Here is a 22,340-nt window from a genome sequence, read left to right as displayed (position 1 = left end):
GTTTGTTAACCGGACGTCTCTGGCCCTGCCCCGCCTCTCTCGATCAGGGGCATCAGTTGGTGTTAGTGAACGTCCCACCCCCAGGTCTGCTGGACCCCATACCAATTTGCTAGGAATGAACCGGAATCGTTATTCACCATTGCTGGCAGTTTGTCCATCAAGAACATATTCTTTACTTTCTTCAGCCAGTCCTCCTTGGATGGGGTCTCCGGGCTCTTCCACTTCTGTGCCAGGGCCACCCTACCCGCCCTCAACATTGTTTCCAACATCCTTGGATATCTGTATATTTCCGTATCCTCCAGGGGGAGGCCCAACAGCATAGTCAGAGGGTTTAGTGGGAGAGGGTCGTCTGATACCTCTCCAATCCAGGACCGCACCTTTCCCCAGAAGACCTGGACCTTAGGGCATAGCCACCACATGTGGCTCCTGGTGCCCAACTCGCCGCATCCCCTCGGGCATCTTGGTGTCACTCCGGGGAACATTTTTGACAGTTTCACTGGGTCCCTGTGCCACCCCTGCAAAATCTTAAAGTTATGCTCCATGTCCGAGGTAAATAAGTTCCCGTGGAAGGCAATTTTGAATATCCTCGACCAAACGTCCTCTGAAATAGCTTCCCCCGCCAGGTCGTTCCAGAATGAGCGAAAGCTCCTTCTTTTCCCCCGGAAGGTTAATGGTGTTTAAAATTTTGTACATTCGGGATACAGCCCCCTTCCTTGAGGTCGCCGTGTCCAGGAGCTTCTCGAAGGGGGTCAACTGCCTCCTCAGGTTTTGGCCCCATGACTGGTCGCAGAGTATGCCCTTGAGGTGGAGGTATTGACAGATGGAAAGAGACCCCTGTCCGAGTGCGTCCCTGAATTCCTCATATGTTAGAAACTCACCCTCTCTGAACATCTGCCCCGCTCATTCCATTCCCATGTCTGACCAGGTCTGGGAGTCCCGGAACCCCCTATTGCCCAGGTTGAGAGGGTGGCCCCAGAGAGAGGTCATCGGGGACGGCCATGAAGTAAGATAAGCAGTCAGGGGGCCCTCTTTCCAGACTTCCCAAAGGACTCACAGGGTCGGATGGGTTCTCAGGTTTCTCAGAATTGACTTGCGCGGGGCCCACAAGAGGTCCCGAACCTTCAGGGGATGGGTGTCCATGTCCTCTAAGTATGACCAGTATGTTCCCATCCCTTCTTTCATGTGTTCCAGGAGTACGCGCAGCTGCGCAGCGTGGAAATAAAGATGAAAGTCCGGTAACCCAAACCCTCCCTCCTCCCTCGGTAGGGTCAGGATCACCCTCCCGGTCCTCGGGGTCTTCCCTTTCCATATGAAATCTCGTACTGCGTTTTGCAGTTCTCTAAAGGTCTGAACGGGGACTCTGGTTGGGAGTGCCGTAAAGAGGTACAGACGCCTTGGCAGGACATTCATCTTTATCGCCGTCATCTGCCCATACCACGAAAGGATCATCTTGCCCAATCTCCTCAGGTCAGATGTGATCCCTGCCATTATGGGGTCGTAGTTGGTGGTGGCGAGTTTTGAGAGGTCCCTACTAAGCAGGACGCACAGGTATCGTATGGAATCCTTCCCCACCGCAATCCCGTTGTACCTATCCAGGAGGTCAAACTCAGGGTCTTGGGCTCTCATTGGGAGTAGGACCGATTTTGTTGTGTTGATTTTCAGCCCAGAGAAACGCCCAAACGTGGCCAACAGGGACAACAAGGGGGGGAGCGAGGAGCCAGGATCTACTATGTAGGCTAAAATGTCGTCCACAAACAGGGATAGCTTAAATTCTATCTCACCTCTACTAATCCCCCTGATGTCCGGATGTGCTCTGATCGCTATGGCTAGTGGTTCCATCGTAAGGACATATATCAAGGGGGAGAGAGGGCAGCCCTGTCTTGTTCCACGTGAGAGGGGGAGGGACTCTGACAACTTTCCGTTCACTTGGACCATTGCTGTGGGGGCTCTATAGAGTGCGGATACCCTGCTCCTAATGTGAGACCCGAAGCCCATTTTTTGGAGGAGGAGTTCCATGTATCTCCATTCAACCCTTCGAAGGCTTTCTCTGAATCTAAGGAGAGGACACATACCTCCAGATCAGATTCTTGGGCGTAGTGAAACAGATCTAACGTTTTGCGAATGTTGTCCGACCCCTGCCTTCCTCTTATGAAACCCACCTGATCCCCATGGACCAACTTCGGCATTATCCCTTCCATCCGCCTCCCCACCACCTTGGCCAGGATCTTTACGTCTATGTTTAACAACGATATAGGGTGGTAGGAAGAACACTCTGTGGGGTCCTTGCCCTCCTTAGGTAGCACTGCTATTAGGGCTCCCATCATGGATTCGGGGAGAATGCCCCCCTCCAACACTGAGTTGAAAACCCTTGGTAGGTACGGGGCTAGGACGGAGCGGAACCTTTTGTAGAAATATACTGAAAAACCGTCTTCCCCTGGGGAAGTCCCCACCTTCATACCGCTAATCGCCCTGTCTATTTCCTCCTCAGTGACCGGGCCCTCCAACCCCTCCGACATCTCTCTCATTAGGGCTGGAACTTGGATGGAGCTCAAGAAGGCCTCAATCTGGGCGTCGCCCCCTTCATATGCAGACACATACAGTTTTTCATAGTATTGGCGGAAGGCTCTCCTATGTGGGGAGTATCATAACCCATTGACCCCTGGGCGTTCCTTACCTCCTTCACCATTCTACTTCTCTGGACCTCCCTCAGTTTCCAGGCCAAGATCTTGTCAGCTTTATCCCCTTTGTCATAGTATTTTTGCTTAACCAGCTGGAAGCGCCTTTCTGTTTTGTGTAGGAGGAGGTCCTTCAGCTGGAGCCTGTAGTCCTCCAGGGCAGACACCCGATCGCGTTCAAGGAGCTGATCCGGAGGGCCCCCCAGCTGAAGCTGGGCTATTTTTTCTCTCAAGGTCTTCTCCCGGGCCTCCCTCTCCCTTTTCTTCTGGGCGCCTATTTTTATGAGAACTCCCCTCAGGGTTGCCTTAAAGGCATCCCACAATGTGTGTGTGCCAACCTCCCCGTTGTCATTTAGCTCAAAAAATTGCGTTATGGCATCTAGCACTTCCTGAGCATGGACCTCATCTTTTAATAGGGCATCGTTACATTTCCAGCGCCCTCTGCGGTCTTTGCAACCATCCCTCTACTAAGGTGACACGGACCATGTCATGGTCTGACCAGGGGACCGGGTCGACCCTGTGGCCAGAGATATATGGGCGGAGGGCCTCGTCCACCAGGATGTAGTCAATTCTGGAGAATGAGGTGTGAATAGCAGAATAATATGTAAATGTCAGATCATCCGTCCTTGGGATCGGGATTGCATCTACCAGGCCCAGCTCGAGGTAAACCCTCCGGAAGATTCACGCCATGGCTTCATCTGTGGGCCTAATGCTTTGGGGACCAGCATGCTTTCCATCCATGGATGGGTCCAGGACCATGTTGAAGTCTCCCCTCACTACCACCGTGCCATGTACGAAAAGTTTAAGCCTGTCCCTCACTTCTTCCCAGAATTGAGCTTGACCCTCGTTCGGGCCGTACACCACCGCCAGAGTTAGGGGGGTGCCCTGTAGAGATCCCTTTACCAACAAGTAGCGGCCCTCGGGGTCCTTCAGTGTGGCCTCCTTTTCGAAGCCTACGTCCCTTGCTACTAAGATGGCCACTCCCCTTTTCTTGGTCTTATGAGATGCACAGAACACCTCGCCAATTTCTCCCCCCCTCATTTTGGGTTCCTTCCCCCTTGCCCAATGTGTCTCCTGCAGGAAGAGCAGGTCCAGTTTTGCCCTCCTGAATTCTCTACAAACCAGAGATCTCTTGGTGGGGGTGTTCAGATCGTACACATTCAGGGTACCCACTCCCAGGGCTGGCAGATCATCAGCCATAATCTAGGTGTCCCTCCCTCATGGTCAACATCATCACATCCTTGCTCCCTTCTTGCTCCCTTTGTCTCGCTTCTTGATTTCTCTGGTTCCCCTTTCCTCCCTCCCAGGGGGTCCTAAAACTAACCCCCAACTGCCCCCCGAACTCTATCCCTAAAAGAACCACCCCAACCAACTTGTGACCCCTCTCCCCGCTACCCGGCATCCAGCCAGTTAGTTTTGCCATTGCTGGCATTTGGCCGGACCACCAGCCTGCCCTTCTCGGCTAGTTCTTTAGTACAACGCTCATGTCTTTGAGCCCCTTTCCCCCCCACTGCCTTGTCCCATCAGTCACCCTCATTATACTTGCTGTTCAACGGGACTTTGCTTCCAGTGAAGCCTCAATGACTTCCATTTCCAGTCCGCTGCTGATCGGGGGCGCCCCCCTCGTCAGCCCTCCGAGTCGAAACGTTCTCCTTCCATTGCAGGCGGCGGAGTGTTCAATTTTTTTAATTTCCTCGAACTGGTTTTCCTTCTCCCGGAAGCCGACTGGCCGGGATCGCCCCTATCGAGTGCCTCTGGGCCAACTGGGCCCCTCCGGGGGGTAGGTTCCACCACGTAATCCTGGATGGCTCCCTTTATGTCCTCTTCCGTAACCAGAAATGTTTGTTGGCCCATATATTCGAAGGAAAGGGAGAAGGGATACCCCATCTGTAGCGCACCCCCTTCTCCTTTAGTAGTTGCATTAGGGGGCGGCACATTCTGCGTTTGGCCAGGGTGTAAGCGGAGAGGTCCTGAAAAATGGTGATCTGGGCGTTGTTGTAGGTGATCACCCCCGCCTTCCTTGCTTCCTCCAGAACCTTAGTTTTTTCCATGTAATAGTGGAACCGGACCAGGACTGACCTGGGGCTCCCCGCCTTTCCCCCTGCCCTGTGCACCCGGTCAATCGTGAGTTCTGTTGTCATCTCCTCTGCAAACAGGAGGGTAATAATGTCTCTCACCACTCGGATTAAGTCTCTCTCCGTTTCTCCCTCCATTTCAGGAATCCCAAAAAATCTAAGGTTATTCCTCCTTTCCCTATTTTCATAGTCATCCATCTGCCTGGCTCTTTCCTCGTCCCTCTTCTCCAGAGCCGCAAGTCGCAAATCAGTTTGAACCTCGTGGGATGCTGAAGACGACTGGTTGGTTTCCACTTGTAGAAGCCTGTCCTTGACCATGTCCACACTTTGGTCCATCTTTTCGAATTTCTGAGCGATATCTGATCGCATTTCCCTTATTTCCTGTAGGATAGAGGCGAAGCCCCTTTCCATCGCTGACGTGAAATGCGTAGAGGCCTCTAACTGGGCCATGTCCCCGGTGCGGGTAGAGCCGCTTATATTGCTCTCTGTTTCCTTGTAGCGGAAAGCCTGCAGGGCCTCTTGCCAGCTCATACGGTCTTCCAATGTGTCCGTTGCGGGGTCTGCCGTGGACCGGGGGCCATTTAAGGGGTCTCCTCCCGGCCCCAGCCTGTGGCAACCTGACTGGGGAGACTCGGGGGAGCTCTTGGGGGGATTGGCACCCTCCTGTAGGGGGGGGCAGCTTCCAGGCGGGCACACGCCCCACCAGCTCCGGATGGGGGCCTCTCACCTGGGTCTCTCCTCGATGTTGACGATGTTCTTCAGGGCGGAGGGGCCGCCCTCTCCATCCCACTGCCTCCATCTGATGACTTCAAATGTCAGGCGGGCACACGCCCTGGGGCTGGACCCAGGGGCCACCACCTGTTGGAGTCTGGCACGGGAGATCACTGTCCTTCCGCAGGCCTTCGGGGCGGGTGCAGGCTGCTGCAACTCTGGGGCCCCTCGGGGGGGTCGCGGTCCCGCCTCAGCGACTGGTGTGCTGTGGTCCAATTCCACTGTGGGGGCCCTCCGCGGGTCGATGCGGTTGTTGACGGTTGTAAGGGAGCGGCGGGCGCGGCCCCACTTGGTCTGCAGCGTGGTGTGTTGCGGGGGGCCCAACTCCCGTTCCAGGGTCGCTGCCCCGAAGTCGAGGTTGTGTGCTCCCCCTGCGGAGGCGGGGGAGCAGGTGGGCGAAAAAGGCTGGGGTCGGTGCCAAAACTCCCCCGCTTCGGCGGGCTGCTCCTCCTCCTTTGGCGCTGATGCCGACGTTCCCCTTGCCGCACCACCGTCACTGCTCGAACTCTGGCTCTCCGTGGTCCTCAAGCTTTGCTCTTTCGGGCGGGGGCGTCACGGGGGGTCACCGGCTCGAAACCGCCAAGTGGGCCCACCTGGGGGAATTCCAGGGGGGGCTCAATCCCCTTAAAAGGCCCAGCCTCGGCGGGAGCATGGCGTTCAGGCAGCCATTACCTGTGCGCCCCCTGGTGGCCTCTGCTGAATTTATTTTAATGTTTTTTTTATAACACGCCTAAATGAGTTTGGTTTCTAAGCGTGGATCAGGGATTCAAACCTTTGTTGCTCTGTCTGGTCTTGCGTACAAGGCCAGCACATGCCCCTGTGCTATCCTCCGTTTGCGAGAAGGTTCTTGTTGTCTTCTGGGTGAAAGTACTCTGCCTGCTTTTTATTTAAGAGGACAGCGGTCATCCAGAGTGTGTCTGAATGTTTTTCTTCTGTTCCACGGGATGCTGGTGCACCACTCTGTGGTGTGAGATGAAGTGCTTGTCCCCTCAGGCGGTTGTTGGTTTGCTTGTGTGGGATTGACACAATCTATCCTATTCAGTATGAAGGAGACCACTGGCAAGCCTGGGGTGGGATTAAGAAGGGAAAAAAAGAGGACCAGTAGCCACAAAAAGAGAGGTATGCTGCTTGGAACACGAGTTCTGTTTGTCACTTTTCTGAATGGTGTTTTCTCATCTTTATTTACAGGAACGCGGTGGCCTTGGACATTTCTGCATGCAATGAGACCGTGAAGACAGTGCTTTACAAAAAAGCTAAAATTGCCTTTAACGATACAAAGGGTACAGCCTACTATAACCTCATGAAACCATACATAGGTAAGTGATACCGTTGCCCTACAACTCCGCTAGCTCCCAGTTAAGAGCCGTATTCAATTCGGGTTCTGTGCATTGTTCATGTCACATTTCTTAATAGTGGGGCCGAATATTTGCAATCTGAGCTGCGGTCTACTTCTCTTAATTTGTTGCAGGTTTCCAGGTTTCTTAAGGCCCGTTTGGGGGGTTGTTCCTTTTCTGTTCTTGGTCCATCCTTATGGAACTCTGTCCCGCCTCAGATTTGGGAGATTGTGGACCTTTTGAGCTTTTGTAAGGCCCAAAAAACCCATTTATTCTGAGCCTTGCCTCTTTTTTTACCTGTGGTCTCTCTTTTGTTTTGCTGCTTTCTGATTTTCGCCTCCCACAGCGTCTAGATGGCTGTAGGCCTTTTGTCTGCGCTTTATAAATTCTATAAATATGAATATACATACAAGAGAAGAGAGAATGAATCTGCTTTTCCATTGCAGTGGCCTTGAAAAAACATGCGGTCAAATGTGTGTTGTCATCGTACACACTCACTATGCTGTCAGGAGGGATTTTTGTCATTGTGCAAAATCATTGATCTCTGAAGAAAACTGATTTTGTCGTGGTACACCCTGATTTTACCATAGATAAAAGGGATTTTGATATGATGTATGATACATGTTATGATTCATGTGGCTGTTTTGTTTGTCAGATTATGTACATATTTAACCGCAGATGAAAGTGGTTTTGTTATGGCAGGTAATGCGTTGGCCCTGGTAAAATTGGATCTTGTTGGGGTTGCACGGATGAGGTCTATGTATAAGCAAGAAGGATATTGGTGGTTGAGGTTTGGGTGTGAGAGGAGTGATTTGCAGTCAGAGATGTCCCTTGGCAGTGATGCTAAAACTCCTGCAATTACCTTCTTGGCTGGGATGATGGAGTTTGGAGTTTGTTGTAATTGCTTTGTGTGCTACAACCTGGTAAGTACTGGCACGGCGGGACGAGGATCTGGAGTAATGAAGATTATCATTCCATCAGAGCATTAATTCACAATCAAACCCCATCTGAATCAGAGGACGTTTATGAAATAGTCACATACATCAAAACAGGCTTCGGATTTGATGATTTGAAAATCTTGTTGATTGTCACATTGGATACAGGAAACAAGAATATTTGTCCCAGGTCCTACAGAGGAGAGATCTGGCCTTACTTGTTCAAATCCTAAACGAAAGGCTGCTCAATGATGGCAAATAAAACTGCCTTAAGTGTCCTAGGAAGGGCTTAAACAAGAAGGAGGAACAGAGTCAGTGCTAACCGCATGATCAGATTCAGGAATACATCCAGCAGGTGAATCACAATGATTTAGAGAAACAGCACAATTAGAATTAACAGATGCAGCGCCCACATTAACAGTCAATGGCGGAGTAATGACATTAGGTAAGAGGAACTACATGGAATAATTGCACAACAGTTGATAAAAGTTCATCAGGTGGAATTTCAGTGATTTCAGAACAATCATCGCCCTTTCTGTCCATCAATGGAGTTTTAGGCTCACTGTTCAAGATTTCTGGGGCATCCCTTTTCTTAGTTGGTAAGTGACTTTGTTGATTTACAAGAAAGTCTTTTAAAACACTCTGGGCCTTTTTGTTCTCAAACCTAAAAAGCAAAGATTCCAGCAGAACGGAACGTGTCCTGACGTCCACTTGTATCCCCTCATATAGTGAGACCAATACATGCAACAGCTGATTGATCTCTGCTAAAGTGTCTGTTGCGCCAGAAGACAAGTTGCTGTCCGCCGGCTGAATAACGGGTGAATGGCGCCGAGGGGGAAGCTGAGTTGGAGGGGATGAGATAGATGAAGGGGAAGAAACAGAGGAATACGCTAGCACAGTGGAGAGATCTGGAGGTGCTTCCAAAAGGAAAGAAGAGGTCGGTGATGCCATTGAGTGGGGCGTAAACGAAAGACGGCCTTTCATTAGGGGATCCACTTGAATGATAACGCCAGCGGAGTCATGAATATGAGATGGTAATGGCACAAAAGAGGGTTCCAAGGGACTCGGGGCCTCCAAAGCTCCAGTAGAGGTTGTCAGATAATGAGGAGTTACTAAAAAGGGATCTGTGGTGTGGCTCTGATTAACAGAAGAGGGGATTGGTTCCGCTTGACGTACCAGACCACTCTCTGCATTGCTGGCGGTCGGGGATCCAACAGAGTGGATCAGCACCCCAAACGGGAGACAAAGGAAGTGGGAGATCATGGGCAAAAGCATTTCCTGGTCAGTTAGAGGAACTGCATTGAAAGTAGAAAGTTTGGGGAAAAAAATCCCACTCTGCAAATAGTGCATAGGCAACAAGATGGTATTGTACATTTAAAAAAGGAATAAAAAAAGTCAAAATGTGGCTGCAAAAGAACAAAGGGCCCATAATGAGATGCCTGGCAGTGGCTGGGGCTGCTCAGCTGCTAAACTGCTGCACTCAAACCGCACTCATTTGTGCGTGTTTCACGCTGTGAACGATGTTCTATCCTGTTTCCACTGTTGTGCCGAGTGCTCCCAGGCAGGTTAGCAGAATCCAGAGGAATGGAGTAGAGGAGCAGGCAAAAGTGGTGGATCACAGATGGATGAGCCGGTGAATAGAATCCGCACTGCAATAGACACAGTTAACCTGGGCGGGCTGATACAAAGTTCTCTGCTTAACTACTACACTTAAACCGCATGCATGCCCCTGATGAGCCTATTTCACATACTTTTCCTGCTGCTGCCGAGTGATCCCATGTCACGTGTGACACTTTTGAACCATTGTGGCTTTTAAGCCACCATCTGTTGACATTTTGGTTTACCTTTTCAATTTTCAGTAGCAGCATTTAAAATTCTTCTGTGTATCAAAAGCTAGGCCTGGCTGAAAATGTCACGCATGACATAGGGTCAACTAGCTCATTTGGTTCAACAATTTGAAGGCAAGCGGCTAGATATAGGAAACTCCACAAAATGCAGTGGCAAGACAGGGGTCTGAGTAACTTTATTTACAATTTAACAATATACAGAGTGAATCATAACTATGCAACCATGTAGTCAAATCAAAATCAAACAACCTAATAAACAATGCAACTATTTACAGTGAAGGATGTTATTACGTCATCGTCTTTCTCAGAATTTGCCGAACCTCCCACTTCTCCCTCCGCCACCCCCACCCCAACACCCCAGTCCTCCAGATTCACTTTTGCATATTCACAGATTACTACAAAGAAAGAAGTCTTCCCCAGATCTTTTCAAACAGCACATTTTTCCTGTCCCTTCTGTGCAGTACTTTCTGCCAGGACGTGCATATTCGAGATCCATGTGCCAATGTTCCAGCTGAAAGCAGTCTTCCAATTGCTTAAGATCACTCTCTTCCCAACCATGGCACCTCGGAATAACCATTTTTTCTGACAGGGGTCTGAGTAGTACGGCAAGCACCTACTTTATTTTACACAAAGGCAGACATAAACTTAGAATAATCAAGAGTCCTGTGTATTAAACCCGTATCCAGTAAAGCTGGTATGAAGATACACAAGTTAACACAGACTCGAACACCTATATCTCAAGATGGAGTGGTCTGGATGTAAGGACTTTTTTATGGATAATTGCAGCAGACAAGAACATGTTTTGGGAAGGAAGGCAGGAGGCACAGCATCATTTGAGTAATCGATATAAACCGGCCCCCTGATGCCTATTCAACGGCTTCCGTCAGTCTCCCAATGTGTAGAGATCAGGTTTGCCTGACTGGGTAATCCCGGTGCAAGTGGCCAGATAAGGCCACCATTTTGATGCTCAGAATGGAGGCTAAGGTTGTTTGGGAGCTGCAGCCCGAACCTAATTCAAAAGGCATCAGTCAATGAATGGACAATCAATCGCAGCTCACGTGGCAGACAGCCAATGGATTTCTAATCATAGGTCACATTATATGCAGCCAATTAGTTTCTAATCATAGGTCACATGGTTACAGCCAATGAATGTCGAATCGTAGGTCACATGAAATGTAGCCAATGCATTTCTAATTATTTCTTGGCAACAACAAGCTGCAGGAAGAAGAGAAAGGAGGGCCACCTGACCGCAGGCAGGTAAGGGCCGCGGCCATGCCACAAAGTATGAGATACCATAGAAAATGCAGCTAAGGATAGCTTGTACGTGATAATTCGCTGTCCCACTCATTCTCTGGCCGAGCAGCAAGAAGTCACCACGCAGGCAGATGTTGCAAATGTCAACAGGTCAGTCAGTACCCCTGCTACCTGCGAGGCTGGAGGCAGCCATGTGCACATACATGGCACGACCTATGATGACCGAATGATGACCAGGTGGTGGGTGTAAACCACTGCCATCTTCCTAATGAGGCCCACTGATTCCCAAGCCTCGCTGCAGTCACTGGTCCCTATCGCTGAATTCCCGTTCACTTTCTGTCATGCATTTGCCCGGGAATGACAGATAAGCACAAAAGTATACTACAATCAAAGAAGCATAGCGCCATATTCTCGAAAGCTTCTTGGGCGCAAGTGAGGAGAGTCGCATTCTCTCACTTGCGCCAACAGAAAGTGTCAGCCCAATTCCCAAGGGGGATATTAATAAGAGCGCATCTTAGCTGCGCTCACGGAGATGCCCGTTTTCCCCTCCCAGCGCCTATCACACGTTAGCGTCGGGAGCGCTGTGTGCAAAGAGGATGGACAGTGCATCTTGGTGCGACTGTCCAGCTGCGCAGGTCACCTTTGAAAATAAGGTGAGCTGTGCATTTAAAAAAACAAAATCCACAAATGAGTACATTTCCTGCGCTCCTTTCATTAGTGCACTTTTTTGAGAATCTGCCCCAGAAACTTCAGAGTAGCAGCAACAGTGTAACATTTCACCACAACACATTACTATTCAAATATGGATCTTCTAACATGAGAGTTTAGCTACCACTCCTCATACACCCACAGGAAGACATGCCTTTTCCCTCCTCTGCATCCTAACATGGTTTGGGTGTTCGGGAGTGTTTGAGCACTTCTGCTAATGTGTCTTTCCTGTTGCACATTTCAAAAGCAATTTCTCTTGTAATTATCGCTCCTACTATCCGCTCCTTTGGCCCCTCACCAAAACACCTCCTCCGCCTCCTACTTCAGCTCCCTCTTCCTGCTCACACATCGCTTTCCTTCCCTGACCAGCCTCCACTTGGCTCCACAATCGGACTGTCTGTAGCCCGAATATAGCCCTTCCCCTGAAACGTGCTTGTATTGTATGTTCTGTCCCGGTTCATGTAACATGTACTCCTGTTCATCTGACAGTTATATCCTCTATGTTCCACATGCTTATGTACGGCACCGTGCTCGGGATTGCCCCATTGACTGCCATACGGTGGGTATTGGCCAATTTGACCGATTTTATTTGACCGTATGGTCCATTTGACTGAATTTAGGCTGTACGAAATGATCGTACAACCAAAAATGTGGCGAATGGGCCATACGATTCCATAATAGCGAACAAGGGAAATGGGGGTTTTCGGGTGTCCCCCGCTCCCCACCATCTTTGCTCGCTATATTGGGAACAGGGGATGCAGGGGTGTCCCCCACTTCCAGGACAGTGGAAGCGGGGGATTTAAATAAATAAATAAATAAAAACGAGTAAGGGACCCTCCAGTGTCAGTTCAGACCCACGTTGCAGGAACAGAACTGACGCTGCAGGGTCAGATGTAAAGCGGCTGGGGCAAGGTAAGTGGGGGGGATGTATTGGGAGGATTTGGGGGGAGGGAGGTGGGGATGTATTGGGGGGAGGGATGGATGGAGGGTGGGTGGGCGGGCAGGATTGGTATGATTTTGCCCGTGGCAGCATTGGGTTTGCATCTAAACTGACTATGGTCATATCCGCTGCGACCAATTATGCCACAGTCAAATCACACCAATCCATACGTTGTACGTGTCTCTGGGTGAAACACCTGTTATCTTCAATAAATACAAACACAAATATAAATCATTTATATTATACTAGCTGATATACCCGGCATGCCCAGGCTCTCATTCCCTCATAGGTAAAGGTAACTGTGCCCAATTTGGTGCAGATTGGTGAAACGGTGTGGAATTGTGTAAGGAACAACGCTTCATCAAGCCACAAATCCACAAACAAGTTTTGACTTTTGCTGAAATCCGACGAAGGGGTGAAGTGTCCAAATGTCATGTAGCCATTAATGTCTAGAGGGTCCTTAGAGGTGACTGTGCAAAATGTGGTGCAGATTGGTGAGACGGTGTGTAATTGTATGGGGAACATACGCGAATCCACAAATCCAGAGACTTTTGCTGAAATCCGGCGAAAGGGGTGGGGTGTCTAGATGTCATGCAGCCAGTAATGTCCAGAGGGTCCTAACAGGTGACTGGCCACAATTTGGTGTAGTGAAGATTGGTGAAGCAGTGTGGAATTGTATAGGGAACATACGCTTTGCCACACACCCACACATTTTCACTTTTATATACATAGATTTACCGTATGCTTGCATCCCCCATTCAATGTGTGCTCTCCTCCACCAACCAGTGTAACCTCTGTTTATCTGCAAAAACCAGAGTGTGCATCTGTAGCCCCACAGTTCGAGTCCATGTTCCGCCCTATATCGAAACCCCAAATAAGGTAGGCTAGCCTGCCAAAGGTTGGCTGAAATCCAACTGTTGGAACTCAGAAGCTTAGACCATCACTGTGTTGGCATTTAGTTAATGGTGCACACAAGCAATGAGTGGGCAGCCATTGATTTCATTAAATATACCTTAGACGTGTTGTATATGTTTTCTTCGACTGACTGCATGTTGAATGTTGCTTTCCAGGAGGGGCACCAGCAGAAGATCTAAAAGCACTAGCTCAACAAAACCTCAACATGGACATCAAAACCTTCATTGGCCTGAAGCCCAGCGCGGTGATGGTAGGCACAGGATAACCATAACATGTCCCATGATGTGTCTTCTGTAAACTCAGCTGATGTCATGTTGTCTCTGAAGGCGGTCATACAGGGCATACGTAGTGGCTGTGTCATGTTAGGAAAAAGTGAGAATGGACTAGACTGCTAAAGTGATAGTGGCGAGGGAGATGTACCAAAATGTTGCCTCCATAAATCCGACTGCCGAAGATTCTGATAATACAAGTATGGGGAACTGCGGGTGTCCCCCCCGCATGTGTATGTGGTGTAAAGGGGGTTGGAAAAAAAGCATTTTCAGCTGTCGGACTTCTGGGGGTCGCAGTAATGACATAGATATGTGACGAGCAGTGTCCAGTCGCCCGGGGAGAAGATATTGGACAGCGTATGACCCTTTGGGGCAAAGACGTCAAAGGCCAGCAAAACAATGCCCATCCATGGGGCATCGAAGAATGAAGCAGTGCCCATTCTCTTAAGGGTCAGGGAAATGGAAGAAGGGGGTGGGGTTAGGGGTTTAGGCAGTAAGACAGGAGAGCAAGTGGCACATGTCTCTGTTTTTTGGGTTTGGCAGCCCCTTCGTATCCTTCTCCCCATTCCCTTTCACTTTCATTCTTTAGGGCTTGCAATTCATTTTTTATTTCTGAAAAAACGAGAGCATCTCACGCATTCCTTTGTGAACTTATTTTCCATTTCAGAAAGCTTTGCTTTCCGATAGCATTTTCCGCATTTCGGTACGGAGTGTCCCCTTGTTGTAGTGCTCGTTCAATATATTGGAGCATATGAAATGGGGAATTGTGTCCATTTAGCGTTTGAGACTCTTACAGAGGCACATTTGGGCGAAACGCTAGGTGTACCCTCCCGACCATAATGCATTGATGGCACAATTATTAGCAATTATGAACGACACTTGGGTTCTTGCAAATACATAAAAATAAGTAATTTTAAAAGTTTGCCATTTTGTGCAGATGAGAGGTTGAGTCCAGCCCATGAGTGACTGCAGCCAAGAAGAACCATTTCACTGAGGTCCCTTGACATAATGCAACAGAAAGAAAGCCATCATTTCTTTGTGCAACATAGTGAGACGCGCATCTCATGTGTCACTTACCATGTCATTACCGCTTACAGACTGCCTGCAATATATGGTTCTATTTAAGTAACCAAATGTTGCATCATGTGTTGCCCTTTAGAATCTCACTGTGGATGACGTGAAAGGTTTGCTTGGTGTCAACGTCAATGGCCTGAAGGATGAACAGAATAACCCAGTCGTGGGGGCCTGGATCAAATTGCAGAAGCAGTCGGATCTGGACAAGTTGGGGATTGGACTGCACGGGGGTATCGGGGACGAATGGACCACCTCAAAGCCTGCCACAATGACGACGGTAGCCCGAAACACAGGAACTCAGGGAACAAATGCTGGATCCTCCAACATCTCGCCCCACTCAGGTAATGTAGAACCATCACGTATGACAACCCCCGTTCATGCCCCCACATACCCTTTGCCCAGAGCGTGGGGCTCTCGAATGCATGGTTTTCTAAACAACATGAAGCAGAAGGGACACCAGGGCACTAAAGTGGCAATACCCCAAGTGGCCAGTGGTGGCTAAAAACAGCATGGCGTCAAGAGCCAGGCAATCTGAAAGGCAGAATTGCATCTGAAAAAATAAATCTGAACATATCTAACAATATAAAAGGCCAGATGTATGTTTGTCCCTGTGTGTTTGTCCAATGCAGTAGCTTTGCCTGTTGTCAACGCTAGAGGGAGCTCTTGCCTTAGGATGTACAGTGGTCCTACTCTGTCAATGTAAACCTGCACTTTGGCCTGTGTACACAGGCTTCTACACAAGTACTGGAGGCTTACAGGAGAGCAAGGCAAGTTGGCCTCTGCAACAAGCTTCAGAGACCGCGCAGTATGTCCTGCCACACAGTTGATCTTGCTATTAAGTGCTAGGTGAAAGGAGAGGAGCAGACTTTGTAGTAGCGCAGGCTTCAGGACATTGTAGAAAGAATGTCAAACGATGACTTAGCACTTTTGTGCCAATATGTCCCACCGCGGGTGTATGCACCGCAAATGAAGTGAAGAGGTTCTACTGCATCCTGAGAACAAGCTAGAAGTGGGCATCACCGATCATTTGGAGGATGGTGTTTTAATGGCATCACAGCTGCAGAGGTGTCCTAGAAAAGGATAGGGCAGAGCCCTTAAAGAACTGCCCTAGAGCCCCATGAGTCACCTGGCAGGAAATAAGTCATGGGCCTGTAGTGAGGGGAAGGGATTGGAAACATACCAAGAGAGCCTTCACTGAGTGAAACAATGGCTTTGCCATTGACCGTTCCAAGGGGACGTGAGTGCAAAATGTGGATTCTGAACCAGGCGGAGTCTAGGACGCTGGCAACCGCTGCCCCAAAAGTTCACTGTGGTGAATTTACATAAATGAAATATGTAAGAATTTTAAGAAGACATTAGCCAGACTCATCAAGGAGAAGAATGCACCTCTTGATTTAACAACCACACTGTTTCTCTCTACTCTATCTACTTCCTATTGTAACTGGCGCCTAGATGCCTGCATGCTATGTGTGATGCTATAAATGTATAAATAAATAAATAAATAAATAAATAAATAGGGAAATACCTCTGTTACATAGTGATAGCCTAGGAGAAGACAGGCAACCATAGGCGTGTCGCTCATTAAAATTGCCATATCTAATAAGCTTATTCCTAGGACCTTGTTCCTCTCCTGAAGATGAGCATGACCCACTCTTCCCATTGCTGATGCCATGTCTTAAATGCCAGGTTAACTGTGATTTGGACATTTGGCCCAAAGGGATTGCCCCATACATTCATTGGAATAAAGCTCCCATCTCTTTTTAGCAGTGGTGTGCATTGCTTAGCAAACATCTTTACTAGATGGACAGTGGGAGGAACAGAACCTTTCATTTAGAGTTAAATCACCAACATAAAAAAAATCTGCAGGCTTAGTGATGGAGTATTAGTGTTCAAAGGGTCATATTTGGACATGTTGACCTATGCTGCATTCCTATGTGACCCGTGAAAGTGATCTGCATCTCTCAATATTAAAGTTTCCCCTAAATGTATCACTCTATCCCGCTGTAGCTCTTTCAGCCCACACAAAAGGCTACACAGAACATTTAAAGTGTTGTCCCGCTTTGTGGTGAGTACCTCGAGGAAGTGACTATCAAGGGATGGAGAAAAAGTGGTGTTTCTAGGAACACTTACAGCCCCGAATATCACAATAGCCCGACCACTTTTGCTTGTGATGATCAATGATGACCACCTCCAGACCAAGCGATGATCACATCTCACCTCAATGCTTTGTTCTTTGCTTTCACAGGATCAATATTTGGATTCCTGCAGCTCCTGCATATCCTGCTGCTCAGCTCTGTCCTAGCAGTCATTCTATAGACAACGCAAGAACCACGAAGAGGGAGACGATGTTGTAAAACAGACTTTACGCAAGAACCGTCTATCGCCCTATCACAAGACTTGCAGGAAGACCTACTGGAATCCACACTCAGAGGCCCAGGCCATTTGAAATCCCCTTTCCACATTGTATATTACCCTCTGCGCTCTACGACTTCCACCTCCACTATGGACTTCTTGATGTTTACAACCATTGTACCGCTCCTCCATTGACTGCTGCTTCTCACCGTGTCGACTACCGATTCACTGGTCGCCGCTTCACAGGACTCCTTCTTCTCGCTTTGGAGAATTATTTGATGCCACAATTGCAGTAGCAGCAACCAATGAAAACATCTGTTCCGAAAAACACTGCCCCAATAGGAAAACAGCTTACTACTGTGCTTGCTTTACTTTTTCTCTAAATATCGGAACACAAGTTACCCAGCCAAAATGTGGTTTGTGGCAGGTGCTCTGTCTGATGAGTGCCCTTCAATTACATCATCTTTGGAGACAAAGCACAAGACTTTATTAAGAGGCAGCAATGTTTTTGGCATGAAGCAGTTTTTTCTTGCCAGTGATGGAAACTAAACTACAGAGCTTCTCATCCATTCTTGTGTTACGATTACAAAGCAATTGAACTTCAAGCTGATGGTACATTCGTAGCTGAGCTTTTTCTTGTTACTGAAGTGTGTTTGTGCTTCCAGGTCGACCCTCGATGTCAATTGACTCTTGACCTGAGGTGGATGAAGAAATGCGTCATATCCGTATTTCATAGCTTTGATTGACCTTCACAATTCGACAAGACTGTTTTCATATTTTATGTTGATGTTAAGTTTAATTGAAAAGCTAGTTTGCAAAAGAAACACTCAAAAAACATAATAGAAAAATATGTTGAAATGACCCCTGCGTTGCATGCAGAGAACAAATCCCCAGGCAACACATGTCTCCTTATCTAGTCTTCTTATGGCAGCCATTTTCTATCCCACCCAGTCCATTTACCAGCATTGGTCGTGTGGGGTTTCCTGACAACAATTTCAGAATGGTGTTGAGGGGTTGGTGGGTCTGGTGCCCTAACATTAAATACGAACGGACCAATAGAAGCAAGGATATGGGTCCTTTCTCCATCCTTACCCTCTACTCAGGGTCAATGCAGGGTCAATGCAGCTTGCTCTCAACCTGGGAATAAACAGCGCAGGCAACCCGACCCTCATCCATGCCGGGAGCAGGGGAGCATGGAAGCAAGAACACGCCAACACTGCTTCTACGGGTCAGTTTTAGCCACAATACTGAATAGACTGAATAATGGTGCACAGGAGCATCCTGTCCTCACCAAAATAGAGTTTTATTTTAACTAAGGGCTATAAAAGGAAACTGTGGTCTATCGCACTAGTCTTGAACGCTCTGCACTGGATCCAAAATAACCAGCCAATCAAAATTTTAAAAAAAGGAGCTCTTCCTGGTGCACAAAGCACTTCATGATAGGGTCCCTGCCTACCGTGAAAACTGTGCTCCACATGTCAGCCACACAGACTGTCCTTGCTTCCTCTTCCCCCCACTTGGAATGGCAACAGGGAGTACTAAAGAGGTCTCAACAGATACCATTCCCAGTCTACTTATCTAGATATATAAAATCGAAAATCTGTGTGTTTGTTTTTTCCTCATACAATTCCACACCGTTCCACCAATCTGCACCACATTTTGCACAGTTACCTGTTAGGACCCTCCGGTGGTCACTGCCTACATTACATGTGGACATCCCACTCTGTTCCCTGGATTTCAGCCCCTGCACCCCTGAGATGGTTGCCTGGGAGCGGCGAAACATCAAGGTAGCTGTAGAAGCACAAGAGAGTGCTAATTTCCAGCATCTGGACCTGAGGAACACAACTTGAAGGTCCAGAGGGAACGCAAAAACCACGTTTGTAAGTCCTATGACACACTGTTTCTGGGATATCAGCACTGCAATGCACCACAAACGTCAATGGTGTCATAGAAGGACCGGACAAGGCTCATTTAAACCGTCTCAACGGCAGGAACAAAACTTGAAGGTAGGGACCTCCACAATTACGTTTCAAGGCCCTCCGATGCACCATTTCTGAGAAATCTCCACTGCCACTGCAATGCACCACAGCACACTGCACTGCACCAGGGTGAGGCGACAGGTGGAGAGAGCACACAGAAGGTTGATTTATTCTTCAGAATGTCAATTCTCCCCTCCTCGTCTGCCCCAGGGTATGTAAGCCAGCCACACGTGCCCATTCTCAGTGCAGAGTGCAAAGCACATCAAACTATACACGACTCAGTAAAGTGACCTACATGACTGTTGAGTAACATAAGTGATTCACAATAGCGACCTACAGGGTCATTTCTTGTCAACACTTGATGAGAATGTCATCATGTCTGTCCACAGAATCCGTGTGGAGTACGGGTATATGTGCACGACAACGCATGAAAGGACCAGACAAAGCTCATTTTAGGCGTCTTGATGCCAGGAACAAAACTCAAAGTTCACCTTTTAAAGCACGTTTCAAGGCCCCAGAACACATAATTTCTGAGATATTTGCACCACAACGCACAAAATCAGCAAAACATGATTGTGGTCGTGCAAGGACCAGACAAAGCTCAGTTTTAAGCGTCTCAACGCCAGGAACAAAACGCAAAGGCCTTCGAAAACCACGTTTCGAAGCCCTAGGAAGCACAGTTTCTGAAATATCTGCATCACAGCGCACCACAACACACTGAATTGCGCCAGGGTGAGACGACAGGTGGGAGAGCGCACAGAAGGTGCCATTATGCTGCAGCATGCCGACTCTCACCTCCCGTCCACGTCTGCTCCGGGGTATGCAAGCCAGCCACATGCGCCCATCCTCAGTGCATCAAACGATGAGCGACTCAGCACAGGAACCTACAGGATCACTGATTGTCAACAGGTGATGAGAGCGTTATCATGTCTGTCTACAGAACCTGTGCGAAGTACGGATACTTTTTGCTACTAGACCATAATTGCAGTCAGCACGCGTCTGCTCTCAGCGTATGCCTGCTCCCAATATTCTTCACGCCTTCCTCTTCCCAAATAGCTTCAAAGCGGATTTAGTATCACGAATGCCAGATAAGAACAATGAAAGAAGAAGAATTTCACATTTTGGAAGAACTCAAATGCCTATGAAACATTACATTATATAACTATTGTTCACAGTTTATTTTGCAGGTGTGCTTTCTTCCCACCCCTGCAGATGCGTTTGTTGTCACCTTCTTGCTTGGGGGGTTCAGGGGTGAGTAGTTTAAGCAAAGGTTTCCATGAAAGGTTCTGATAGTATGTTAATTTACCAACGTGATGCTTAGGTGTGTCTGTCATGGAATCATTTCTGTTGGTATCTTGGTACGTGCGCCTGCCACAGAGGAATTCGCGCAAAGGCTCCTTAGTCATTGAATAATTAACCAATCGAAGTAAATGTATCAATTCAGATCTGAATTCCCTGCCAACCTCTTTCTCATAACCCATGCCAAGCAGCCATGTGCACATGCATACATGCGGACTGAAACTATTCCTTAAATTGTATGTTTTGTTAATGTACATTGTATTACCATCTTAACTGGTAGGGTGGTGCACTAGTTAAGTGCGCACCTCTGACATGCAGGGACCCTGCACTTCGCAAGTTCCAATCCCTGGCAGTTCAACTCAGCCTTCCATGCTTTTCAGGTTGATAATACTTGAGTATCATGCAGTAGGGTAATGTCTGTGATTTAAGTGCTTGTAGGATTCCGGCATGAAGTGCTGTACAAAAACAGATATTGTTATTATGTGAATGTCCTTTGCCTAAGCACCTTTGAAACACATGGTGTATAGACGCTATATAAATAAACTATCATATCATATTACCTAACTACAGGAGGTAGCTGTGTTCACCAAGCAGTGCATGGTCCATTTAAAAAGAAATGCAAAACACAAAGCCCTTTTCAAACGAAAGAAAAACGAATGGTGGAAGCACTTAAATCCGCATGCACATATAACCCTCACAACCGGTGCCCATGGATATGAAGTATTCAAAAATTCGAGTTGACAAGGGAAGGAACATATTAGGGCCTGCTCTCAAGATCATGCCAGGGGCTGTGCATTGCTATGTTGAGTGCCAGAGGCCGAATCTCTCATTCTTTCTCAGTGACAGCTGATTCCATTGAGCAAAACTCTACAAGCTCTTCCATTAAAGGAGTTGGGCCGAGGTTACCTCAACACAGATGCAATCCCACAGTTCTGTGTAACAACCACTAGAGGTCGCTGTAGCACTGGTTTTGCTTTCTGTACGCGAGAAGAGAAATACACAGTATCAAAAAAGTGACAGCCTATAAAAAAGGTCTCAGCTGGGCCCTAAATCGCAGGTAGCAGAGGTGCTCAGGTCACGTGGTAAGAGGTACGTTGTTATTGAGGTCTCAGGCCAAAAGAGGAGACTAGAAGCTAAATGGTGTGATTCGGGTTCGGAATCTTTGCCGACCCTGTGCATGTGATGGTGGGTGATGCCCAAAAATGTATTACTTGGTCGGCATCGGAGGCCTGTTTCATATCCCGCCAGTGAAAACATATCTGAGGCCAGAAGAAACGCTCGCTGGCTCCCAATTCGAGAACGCATCTTATTTAAAACCCTGGACATCACCCATAAATGCCTCTCCAATGCGGCCCCCATCTGCCTGTCTGAAAAGTTCAAAAAAGCCCAGTCGAAGAGACCCACCCGGTCCACTCTCGCTCACCGGCTTGTCACACCGAGATTTAGACGATGCAGAGCTGGAGGGTGGCGCTTCCCCGTCATTGCCGGCAGGTCATGGAACTCGCTACCTTACATTAAGGGCGGAGCAATCTTATCGGACCTTCCGCGGACACCTCCAGACGCTGCACTTCCCTCAAGGCCTGACCCTGGTCTGAGCCATCCCAGCTGACATTACTACTCTGTTCTTAACACCATCTAGATCCTCCCAACAAGCGCCATGATGCACAAGGGTTTAGTGCACTACTACAAATGTATAAATAAATAAATAAATAAATAAATAAATAAATAAATAAATAAATCCTAGCACTTCTCTCGTGAGTAGGGGTAACTTGTTCAACAAGTCAGGGACTGAAGCTAGTTTAAATACAATCGTGTAAATGAAATGTGTGTACTTTGAAAGAAATGCACTATGATTTGTGTTCTGTTCTGTATAAGCTATCTGCCAAATAAAAGCATTTTGATTGTTAGACAAG

The 22,340-nt window shown here is 48.1% G+C and overlaps 1 protein-coding gene across 1 annotated transcript in view; it reads left to right on the top strand.

The window, feature by feature from the left end:
• LOC138569360 (otoancorin-like) overlaps positions 1 to 22,339 on the top strand; it is a 209,496-nt gene extending 187,157 nt beyond the window's left edge. Inside the window, exons 30-33 of the mRNA XM_069647277.1 lie at positions 6,710 to 6,837; positions 13,610 to 13,704; positions 14,883 to 15,138; positions 17,043 to 22,339. Of these exons, the coding sequence (XP_069503378.1) occupies positions 6,710 to 6,837; positions 13,610 to 13,704; positions 14,883 to 15,138; positions 17,043 to 17,113 (550 nt within the window). The 3' untranslated portion in view covers positions 17,114 to 22,339. The remainder of the gene's footprint in view (positions 1 to 6,709; positions 6,838 to 13,609; positions 13,705 to 14,882; positions 15,139 to 17,042) is intronic.
• The last annotated feature ends 1 nt before the right edge of the window (position 22,340 follows it).

The sequence above is a fragment of the Ambystoma mexicanum genome, chromosome 2q, assembly GCF_040938575.1.
Source record: "Ambystoma mexicanum isolate Mex_15411 chromosome 2q, UKY_AmexF1_1, whole genome shotgun sequence".
NCBI classification, from domain to species: domain Eukaryota; kingdom Metazoa; phylum Chordata; class Amphibia; order Caudata; family Ambystomatidae; genus Ambystoma; species Ambystoma mexicanum.
The sequence above is the reverse complement of the archived record's forward strand: the minus strand, read 5'-3'. Positions and strand labels throughout refer to the sequence as shown.